This window comes from Chelon labrosus (assembly GCF_963514085.1).
Source record: "Chelon labrosus genome assembly, chromosome: 15".
Taxonomy (NCBI): Eukaryota; Metazoa; Chordata; class Actinopteri; order Mugiliformes; family Mugilidae; genus Chelon; species Chelon labrosus.
Genome location: NC_140348.1, coordinates 18,580,639 through 18,591,898, shown reverse-complemented (window position 1 = coordinate 18,591,898; position 11,260 = coordinate 18,580,639). Strand labels below are relative to the sequence as shown.

Genomic DNA, 11,260 nt, shown 5'->3' with positions numbered 1-11,260 from the left:
TCTCAAAGAAAGACTTTGTTTGCTTCAGGAAAGTTTTGTCCCTGTTAATTAGTTCCTCTTCAGCAAACTCCTGCTTCCTGAAGAACTGAAAGAATAGTGATAAGGGATTTCTTTATTTTTTTCCCCCTCCAGGATGTAAATGACCTTTAATTATGTACTACCTCAGACATATTCATTCGGCTGAAAGTCACTCTTAAATGTGGCTTTGTAAATTAAAGGTGATGCAGTTCATGACATTGTGTGTATCTGTCTAATAAATGCCCTCCAGATCCTTATGAAGAGGTGACACTTTAGCCCATGTTTGGTCACAGAATATTGATGGTAGAGCTCGCCGTTCTGACTTAAAACAGCTGCTCATAACAACTGCTGTGTAAGGTTTCAGAATACTATTTTAATTAGATGCTTTCTATCACCCACACAGCATATGCCAAAAAGTCAGCCGTGGGTGGATGTTTGGTTACTTTGAGCAAGTAAGGCCATCCTTATTTTCTGGTGGTTAAAGCAGTACGTATTCACACTTTTACAGAAACATAAATATACAGTATGTAGTTGGCCTATATACTGTATATAATATTTCACATTCTGACCAGCCCCACGCTATTTTTCTATGCTATTCTTAAACAGCTTTAAGAGCTGTTTTTGTTCCTATTGAGCATTTGCGCAGCAGCAAAACAAGTTTAACAAAATGTGCTCAAATAAACATTTACTTGCTATTCTCACTGTCGAAAGTTTACGCAGAGATAGCAGGGTGAAGAAACGTGCAGGAGTTTTGTGTCAAAATAGCACTGGAGTGTAAATGAGTGTAATCGAGTGTTTAAGTGTAAACGTAGAGGCCATTACTCATGAAGCTGCCAGTATTTTGCTGCACTCTGCTGGTGGTAAATGACTTGTACAGATCACAGAGCTGCAGGACTTTTGCGACTATAATATTAATGTGCACTTACACAGAGGGCATTTATACAGTACGGAGCACCAGAAGGGACATGGGAGAAAAAAGAATAAAGCATTCTCTAAAGCTTAAGTTCATTTATTTACTGGTCATTTGGACAAGAATAACCATTTCTTTCATTTTCAATCTCATTTCAGTTCATTTATAGATGTAACCTTTTCATTTATTTTTTTATTTGCTCTTGGACATACTGAAGATTTAGACCATATAGTGTATTGCAATAATGAACACAGTCTTCCTGAATGGACATGCATACAAAGGCTCAAATGTGTGAAAGGCCTTTCTACTTGAAGAGACATGCAGCAACATCTTCACCCAAGGTGCAAGGAGATTTTAGTCCAAGGAGCTTTTTTTTTTTTTTTTCCAAGAAACAGACAGGCTTCATTCTGACACTAGTCCACACTTGTACACAACAGTACGCATGGCGGGGATTCAAGATTCAAGCCATGCAGCTGCTAATTGTGGTTGTCTGCTATGTAACAATGCTGGAAAACAGATGAGGAGAAGTAGCAACAGCCCGAAACACATGACTTAAACTGTAAGTTCTCCACCAATGAGAAAACTAAAGTTTGCGTGCTGTTGCAGGAGGGGTTTTGGAGGTAAAGTAATTTCCCTGAAACTATACACTTTCCTGTTTAGGAAACCTCCAGAAGTTCTCAGAAGTTTCTCAAACTATGTCTCAAACCATGCAACCAATATATATATTGTATATGCAATGTTTGTTTCCATTTTAGTTATTATTATGGCCATTTATTATTCCTTTCTAAGATATTTTGCATGTTAAGGCCAGGGTGTCCCTTACTTCTAGGGGCAGAACCATTAGATTATTATCTTGTTTAGTTTAAGTGGACAGTTTTTCAAATGATGAAGAAAGTACTTGTTAAACTGAAGGAAAAGAAACGTGGTGCACACTCATACCTCCTGGGAAACAAAGTAGAGAAGAAAAAAAAGCGTGTAGAGAAAAAAAAGGGTCTCTCTGCGCGCCAACAACATGACCAACAAGAGAAGTTGTGTTTGGATCACGTGACTTCCGTGTTGTAGTATACTCGCTTGTCATTGGAGGAGAACCGTGCCTCCGCCCACAACATCCTGTGTGCGTATGTTTCCCGCGAACGAGGTGCGCTCGCGCCGTGTGGCAGTTCTGTAGCTGGGGTGCTAGGTGATGCAGGGATAGGATTAGCTCCAGAAACTACTGCGGACAGAAACTCGCAGACATGGCGAAGCAAAGCTCACTCTTCAATTTCTTCACCAAGTCCCCGCCGCCGGTCTCTAAGGCCAAGCCGAAGACGAGTCCCTCTCCGACCGAGGCGGACCTGCCGTCTTCCGTGAAGAAGTCCAACTCCTCTCCGAAAGAACAAGCTAAACAGACCTCGCAGGAGCCGCAGCAGCAGAAGCAGCAGCTAGCCAAAACCAACAAGGAGAAACAGAAAAGTAACTCCAAAGCTGCGAGCGGGGGATTAAAGAAGCTATTCGGCGACAAGGCCCCAGCTGCTAAAGAAAGGTGAGCTAACTTTGGGAGCCGTGTAATTGCTGCAGTCACTTTTAGCCCAATTTGTGCTAAAAAGAAAAGGCCCCAGAAACACGTTGTAAACCTTGCTAAACGCAAACACTTGCTATTATTATTATACGTCGGTCTAGAAAACATAGATGTTGTTTTGCTAGTTAGTTTTTCACGTTTTCAGATGACTCGTCCATTTTTGACTTTCACACTAATCGCAGGTGTCTTGATGAGGACAGTGGAGACCACGCGGTGTTAGGGTCAAATCAAATCAGTGCTAATCCCTATAGCTGTTAATATGGGATAGTGACATTAAAAGGGGAATGCAGCACTCCTTAGTTTAGTGTTAAATGGACACTACGTCCCCTCACCCTCAATTACAAAGGATACTATGATTAGCCACAACATTAAAACCACCAACTGAACATTGTTGCAGACCAACCACACTCCCCTCACAGCGATAAGGGAGTGTCACTTGTAACTTGGTGCCATATGTCCTCCAGGTTGGCAATGCACATGCACGTGGCCGTCAATATGGTGTAAAAGAAAACATGATGCACCAGTCCAGGCCAGGCCACCTACTTCCTCTGCTCAGTTCTGTTGCTCACATCCCCATTGTTGGCGCGCTCTGCAGTGGACTGGAGTCAGCATAACCAGTCTGCAGCTGCACAGCACTGTACAAAACAATTTGTGACGCACTTTTATGCCTTTCTATCAAAACCAGCAGGAACCTTTCAGCAACTTGAGCTACAGCAGCTCCTCGTGCGCCAATGAGTCACTGCTTTTCCTCCCTTGAACCATTTTTGATATTTGCTGACCACTGCAGGCTAGCTACACCCCAAAAAAGCTGCAGTTTTGGAGACGCTGTTGCCCACAATCTTTTTTTTTTCTGCTTCTAACACGTCAACTTTGAAAACAAATTGTTCACTTGTTGCCTAAAATATCTCACAAACTCACGGGTGCCATTATAAAGAAATAATCAGTGTTACTCTCTTGACCAGTTACTATGACCATTGGTCTTATTTTTATGGCTGATCAGTGTATGTGTGACATGTTGCGTACGTTCTTAGTCAGAGCAGAAATATAAAATGATCAATCTGCTCTGTAGACTGGACTTGACTTGACCTGCTGCCACATCAAGTACCACACATATACTATACACTTCGTATAATCCCTGTTATTATCAACTTTGCTAATTATGCTTGAGGATAAAAATCAGACTTACTAAATATGTCTTTGCTTTTCTTACATTTTAGCAGCGCCACATGCTCATTCAGTGCTGGTGCCCTCGTGTGGGCCAAGCTAGAGGGACACCCCTGGTGGCCGTGCATGGTGGTGCCCCAGCCTCTGACGGGACAGCAGATGAGGGGCCGCGGTCGGGACCAGCGCGTACATGTTCACTTCTTTGATGAACCTTCTACTAGAGGATGGGTCAGCACCAAATATGTCAGAGAATACCAAGGTACGGCTATTACCGTAATCATGACCGTCTTGTAAAATACAGGCAGTGGCTATTTGTTTCAGGACATTGTGTGCTCTGGAATAAGCGAAACCGTTTAGTCATTGCGTGACTTTCGCTGTGTCACAGGCTCTGACAGCAGTGATGCTAAAACTGGAGGGGTGTACTTTAGCGGTAAACCAGTGATCCGACATGCAATGGAGATGGCTGATGCAGTTATGTTTGACACCCCTGAGAAAAGATTAAAGATGCCTCTCTGCATGGATCCATCAGACGAGGAAGAGGATGATGAGGAAGACATGGAGGTGACATTGTGATTAATTTTTATTTGTGTATAGAAAATGTATAAAGACGACTGTCTGCTCTATTCAACTTTGTCATCCTTACCAGTATTAATACAGAATGTTATAACCAATCAGGTCTGTAAGACAACTTAAAGTTATTCTTGTGTTTATATTTAAATTTTAGGTCGACAACTCAACTGTGACCGATGAAGAGGACAGTGATGTGGATGACGTGAAAAATGATGACAAACCAGGCAAAGTCGGTCGACGTTCATCGCGTGCTTCCACAGAAAAGGGGAACACAGCCAAGCGCCGTCGCATTATTGTAGCCTCAGACAGTGAGGGATCGGATGATGAGTTCAAACCCGAACATGCTGCGTCAAGCAGTGAGGATGAGGAGGAAGAGGCGACGGTGAGCAGTGGAGAGGAAAGCGCCCAAGAGTCTGAACCAGAAAGCCCCGTCAAGCCTGTGAAGCGTAAACGTCCTGCAGAGAAGCCCACTAACACAAAAGCAAAGGTGTCTGCTGCCCCGTTTGCTGCCCCGTTCGCTGCACCGTTCGCTGCACCCAAACGAGCTCCAGCAGCAGTAACAGCTGACACAAAGTCTCGTTTGTCGGCCTTCTCTGCTCCTGACAACTTTGAGAGTCAGGCAAATGGATCAGGATCCACTGGAGGAGCAACAACTTGGGATCACGAGAAGCTGGAATGGTTGCAGGACGGCAGGAGGAAAGACAGTCGAAGGCGGCGACAGTCCGAGGATGACTACGATCCTTCCACCCTGTATGTGCCAGAAGACTTTTTGAACAGAGTCACTCCTGGTATGCGTAGATGGTGGCAGCTCAAATCTCAGATGTTTGACACAGTCATTTTCTACAAGGTGGGAAAATTTTATGAGCTTTACCACATGGATGCTGTGATTGGAGTCAATGAGCTGGGACTTACATTCATGAAGGGGACCTGGGCGCACTCGGGTTTTCCAGAGATCGGCTTTGGACGTTTCTCAGATGTGCTGGTCCAGAAAGGCTACAAGGTGGCTCGTGTGGAGCAGACCGAGACGCCAGAGATGATGGAAGCTCGCTGCAAGACCATGGCCAAGCCCACAAAATTTGACCGTGTGGTGAAAAGAGAAGTGTGTCGAATTATCACACGTGGTACTCAAACCTACAGCGTGTTGGACGGTGCTCCCTCAGAGAGCCAGAGCAAGTTCCTCCTGAGTTTAAAGGAAAAGGCCGAAGAGGAAAGCTCTGGTCGTTACCGCACCTACGGAGTCTGCTTTGTAGATACCTCTGTGGGTTATTTCCATGTCGGTCAGTTCCCAGACGACCGCCACTGTTCACGCCTGCGCACCCTGATCGCTCACTTTTCCCCTGCTGAAGTGCTCTTTGAAAAGGGGAACCCATCTGTTGAAACCCGCAAAATACTAAAGGCCTCTCTGTCCTCCGCTCTGCAGGAAGGTCTGAATGCAGGGACACAATTCTGGGATGCTCAGAAGACTCTGAAAACCCTCTCTGAGGAAGATTATTTTAAAGAGACTGCTGAGAAGGAGAAGAGCACTGGCAACAGTTTTCTGCCTCCTCTCTTGAAAAAGATGACCTCTGAGAGTGATTCACTATGTCTTACTCCCAAAGAGGGCTATGAACTAGCACTGTCATCTTTGGGTGGATGTATATTCTATCTCAAGAAGTGCCTGGTAGACCAAGAGTTGCTCTCCTTGGCTAACTTTGAAGAATATGTCCCAGTTGATGTGGAGATGGAGCAAGCAGCTGGACCTGCGAGTTTCTTTGCCCGGACCCGTCAGCGTATGGTCCTTGATGGAGTGACTCTGGCAAACTTGGAAATCTTCCAGAATGGGTCAGGAGGAGCAGAAGGAACGCTGTTGGAGCGTTTGGACACATGCTCTACCCCATTTGGCAAACGGCTGCTGAAGCAGTGGCTCTGTGCACCACTGTGTAACCCCACATCCATCAAGGACAGACTGGATGCCGTGGAGGACCTAATGGGAGCTCAGGCCCAGGCTACTGAGGTTACAGACCTGCTGAAGAAGCTCCCAGATCTGGAGCGTCTCCTGAGTAAGATCCACAGCATTGGCACTCTGAAGGGTCAGGACCACCCTGACGGCAGAGCGGTTCTCTATGAGGAGGTCACTTACAGCAAGCGCAAGATAGCAGACTTCCTCTCAGCTCTGGAAGGTTTCAAGACCATGCAGGAGATCATTTCTGTCTTCGCTCCACTTTCCGGCGAAATTCGTTCCGCGTTGCTCCATCAAGTTGTCAGTCTGAAGAGTGACAAAAATGGCCTCTTTCCCGACCTCTCCGCTGAACTTCAACGCTGGGACACGGCTTTCGACCACCAGAAAGCCCGCACTACTGGTGTCATAAGCCCGAAAGCCGGCTTTGATCCAGAGTACGACCAGGCTCTGACCGAAATCAAGAACTGCGAACGAGAGCTGCAGGATTACCTGGACAGACAGAAGAAAAGACTCGGCTGTAAAAACATGGCTTTCTGGGGAACTGGACGAAACCGTTATCAGATGGAGGTTCCTGACAGCATCTCAGAGAGGAATATCCCTGAGGAGTATGAAGTGAAGTCCACAAAGAAAGGCTGGAAGCGTTACGTGACTAAGGAGACTGAACGGCTGTTCTCGGAGCTGCAAGGGTTTGAGGAGAAGAGAGACGCTGCTCTGAAAGACTGCATGAGGAGACTCTTCTACAACTTTGACAAGAACTACAGAGAGTGGAAGACTGGAGTGGAGTGCATGGCAGTGCTCGGTAATTATGCTCCTCTTTTCTCGTTAGTGTTATTTCTAAGGTCCATATACAGTGTTGTGATGTTTTTTTGTTGTGCAGTTGTCTGAGGATTCATATTTGGGCGTGTTAAAACAAGCTTAGATTGCAGCTGTTTGCTCTGAATACACTTCCTGCAGATGTTAACAATACATCAGCATAATGGATTTAACACGACTGTGCTGCACCCAAGTGCCTGTTCTAAAGAATGCTGTTACTGAGTGAAAAGTAGGCTACGTTTACACTAATTAGTTTGTTTTTCCACTGTTAAGGAAATTGTAAATGTTTGCTCCTAACAGAGGGAGAGATAATTACGTAGTTTAATACCAATCTCTGGTGCGGCAGCATAATGTGAGTATAATGTGTTTTTCTACTACAAGTATGGTTTTGTTTATTTTGTTTCATCAGAGCTGAGCTGCAAAAGACTACCATCAGATAAGGATGTGAGCAACAAATTATTGCTTGTAGAGTTTTAAAGGGTGACTTATTAAATGTCCAATGTATTTATTTTTTTATTTATTTTAGATGTGCTGCTGGCCATGTCACGCTACAGCCAGGGCGGAGACGGACCAATGACCAGGCCCCAGGTGGTGCTCCCTGAGGATGACAACCAGGTGGCACCCTTCATTGACCTCAGCGGATCCCGTCACCCTTGTGTCACCAAGACCTTTTTTGGCGACGACTTCATCCCTAATGACGTCTTCATCGGCTGCCCTGGTAGCAGTGAAAGTGAGGTGGAAGGTTGTGCCTCCTGCGTCCTCGTCACAGGGCCCAACATGGGCGGAAAGTCTACCCTCATGAGACAGGTGGGGAATTTATGGATATAAGTATTTTCCTCAATGTGTCTGAAAATACGAAACCTTTGAGTAACACATGATCATTGTTGGTTTGTCTGTTCACCTATATTAAGATGCTGTGCTGCTCTTTTTGTACAGTGTGGACTTGTGATCATTCTAGCTCAGCTCGGTTGCTACGTTCCAGCTGAGAGCCTCCGCTTCACACCAGTTGACAGGGTCTTCACTCGGCTGGGTGCCTCGGATCGTATCATGGCCGGTAACGTTACAAACTCTGTTGACAAACACAACTTAATTATCTGAGCTTCCACCTCATGAGCTAAGCTTTTATTATCGACCGCGCCTTCTGCAGGAGAGAGCACCTTCTTTGTGGAGCTGAGCGAGACTGCCAGCATCCTTCACCATGCCACTAAACACTCACTTGTGCTCCTGGATGAATTAGGTAAGTCTCCTCTGCTCATCGAGGCTCATTCGTGCCTCCTCGGCACAGATTTGTTGTGGTGCTGGTTTGTTTTCAGCTGTGATTTGTTTGCAGGAAGGGGCACAGCCACATATGATGGCACAGCGATCGCCAGCGCTGTTGTGAAGGAGCTTGCTGAGAAGATCTGCTGTCGCACGCTCTTCTCCACACATTATCACTCCCTGGTGGAGGACTACGCCAGCAACCCCGCTGTGCGCTTGGGCCACATGGTGAGTGCAGCAATGCTAGTCGGGCTAAATATGGCACGGCACAGGAAAACATGGCAGATGTAAAAGCTGTCATGGCTAAAATTATTATTTGGGGAAATCTGAATTGTTTGTTTTCTGTGCACTTGGTTCTTGATATTACACCTAGCATTACTATTCAGATCTAGTATACTTCTTATATAGTTTTTAGCATTAAAAGCGTTCAGCACATATTTCTTCATAAAGAGTCCCATTAGTTAGGTGCAGATATGTTTGCAAAGCATTCTCAACAAAATATTAAAATCAATAACTTCCGTGCTTGCTCTGAGGGTTTCAGGCTGAGCTTCAGACTGGGTTTTGTAAAGCATCTTGAGACATTTTCAATTTTTATTGATGCTATATAAATGAAATTGAACTGAATATCCTCAAATAATAGCTGAGAGTCTGCACAACAAAGCCATATAACTGCCACTTGAATCTGTTTTGTAAGTATGTGTTTATGGACCTAACTGTAACATTCAGTTTATTGTAAATGCACTACAGAGCAGCAAGTATGCACCTACAGTAGCTGATGTATTTAAACCAGATGGTGTTACTTTGAGAGAATGAATTCAGCAGTTTGTGACCACATGTACTCTACAGCACAGCTGCTTCCCTGGCTCTGTCATTGCGGCTGCACTTCTTTCCACAAAGGCTGCTACTTCCTGTTACTAAGTCCCATCTACTTGTTACTCTAGTTATTTGTGCACACTATGTGTTCAAATATCACTACTTACAAATCTGTTAATCGTGTGCACCAACAGTTTCACCCTGTTGCTTGGGTGTTACTAACATGTTTGTGCCTTTCAGGCGTGCATGGTGGAGAATGAATGTGAGGATCCAAGTCAGGAGACCATTACTTTCCTCTACAAGTTCATCACCGGTGCTTGTCCGAAGAGTTACGGGTTCAACGCTGCTCGACTCGCCAGTCTACCGGAGGAGGTGATCCAGTCGGGACACAGGAAGGCCAGAGAGTTTGAGAAAAGCACCATCAGCCTCAGATTGTTCAAGTAAGTTTTAGTATTGGTGTTATTTTCTGTGCCTACTGGATGACATCCAGTGCAAGCATTTCAATTATGAGTGAGTTGGTATTAAAGAGCTCCGTTGTACATTTCCCTTCTTCTCTTCCAGGAAGCTCTGCCAGCTTGCTGATGATGCTACACTGGACAACACACACTTCGCTTCACTTGTCCAACTGATCCACACCCTGTAGTTTGTAAACAAATGTTGCTGTTGCTGAATTTGTATGTTCTCAGCACTTGGAAAAAACACTACTGTAATGAGCTAATAAAGTTTATTTTTAAAAAAATGACAATGTTTCATCTAGGAAATTAAACCCTTTTAATTCACGCTAGCGCCTACATAACGGTTATTGAATACTTCACAATATATTAAGTCTAAATGTTATGATACATGCATACATTTCAGTCTGTATGAGAACCCACAATCACCAGTACACATGAATGGGAGGGAAAGGGGAGGGCAATGAAACCATAAAGCGCTGTATATAGATACTTGTCTCAGCTTCAGTAGAGTAAAAGCCTTTTTAAATTCTCCAGCAACATTGGCAAACTATGAAAAAACAAATGGCGTATGTTTTCACAAGACTTGTCTCTTTCATTTAAATGAATCTTAACAGGCCATGAAGCAGCAGTTGTGCCCACTAGTGAGGATACAGACACCCATGCTGATTCTAAATCAGGAGCAGATGTCTAATTATCTACTTGACTAAAAAAACAAGTTATCACAGTATAACTAAATGGCTTTATGTATTTAAACCTTGTCAGCAATGTCTTATTTGGTAGAGGAGGCGTTTTCTTAACATGCCATCTGGCTAAATAAACTTTTATCAGACCCTCCTGTACGTTGGGTCTTGCTCGACAGGCCAACACAAACAGAAAATATGCATAGATCATGTAAAAACAGACTGGAATATATAACATTTGTGACACTGTCCCAAAACACAAGGAGCCGAACAAGTCTTGTGAAAGCTCGTATTCAGCGTCTGCTTTTTCTGTATTGCAAATGTAAAATGAGTCAACGTTGCTGGAGAAAATGTTTAGTGTTTTTCTCTCTTTTCTCTGATCTCTTTCACAGAAAGAAGTTAGATACTGCGACATGAGTATAATTACAGCAATTTTAGGGTATAATAACCAAAAAAAAAAAAAAAAAAATGAACACATTTAATAAAATAAAGACATTCAAGTACAGTAAGATTTTTGCATGAAAATACAAAACTACACAAAAAGCATTAAAATCAAATCTCAACAGTTGTCTTGAGGAGGAAAAAAAAAAAAAAAGCTGAAGTGCTAGGTCATTTTTCCCCGTACATATCATACGAGCACGTCGGTTGCCCAGTGATGGAAGCATTGTTTTGGGGCCTTTTGCCGCCTCATGAGAAAAGTTGTGCCTCTTCTGACTTAAGCGCGTCTGTCCACGGTGGATCTGTACACGACTGCAGTATCTTGTTCTTCCACTTCTTTAAAAGCAGATGAGCCTCGGAGGTGTCCGTCCGTCTGTCTCTCGGTGGTGTCGCCAAATCAGCTCTTATGCTCTGATGTCATTTTTTTTTTGTCAAATAACTGAAGCAAAGGAAAAAGTGAGGCATCCATAGTCAGGCTTTTTTTTTTCTCTAAATGTCTCTTTTAGCATATTTCCAAGTCTTTTTTATTTTTATGTTTTTTTTTTTTTTAAAGTCGTTGTGTATGCTCTGTCAAAGTGAATCTGTATTTTAGCTTGGATATCCTCCTCCACTGCACAGTTTAAAGTGTCTTATGTCCACTACTGC

At 43.9% G+C, this 11,260-nt stretch overlaps 1 protein-coding gene across 1 annotated transcript; it reads left to right on the top strand.

Annotated features, from left to right (window-relative positions):
* Positions 1-1,978: 1,978 nt before the first annotated feature.
* On the top strand, positions 1,979-11,240 carry msh6 (mutS homolog 6 (E. coli)). Its single transcript, XM_084561906.1, has 10 exons — positions 1,979-2,450; positions 3,704-3,909; positions 4,036-4,211; positions 4,375-6,958; positions 7,499-7,779; positions 7,909-8,026; positions 8,120-8,209; positions 8,303-8,457; positions 9,283-9,482; positions 9,604-11,240. Exons 1-10 carry the CDS (start codon positions 2,164-2,166, stop codon positions 9,683-9,685), a joined length of 4,179 nt encoding a protein of 1,392 aa, XP_084418032.1. The 5' UTR covers positions 1,979-2,163; the 3' UTR covers positions 9,686-11,240.
* Positions 11,241-11,260: the final 20 nt, after the last annotated feature.

What these genes read in the sequence shown, in the direction of transcription:
- msh6 (XM_084561906.1), top strand. Translation starts at nt 2,164, where the DNA reads ATGGCGAAGCAAAGCTCACTCTTCAATTTCTTCACCAAGTCCCCGCCG. An exon ending in AGTCTACCCTCATGAGACAG is followed by an intron (nt 7,780 to 7,908) that starts GTGGGGAATTTA and finishes CTTTTTGTACAG; the next exon opens with TGTGGACTTGTGATCATTCT. An exon ending in CTGTGCGCTTGGGCCACATG is followed by an intron (nt 8,458 to 9,282) that starts GTGAGTGCAGCA and finishes TGTGCCTTTCAG; the next exon opens with GCGTGCATGGTGGAGAATGA.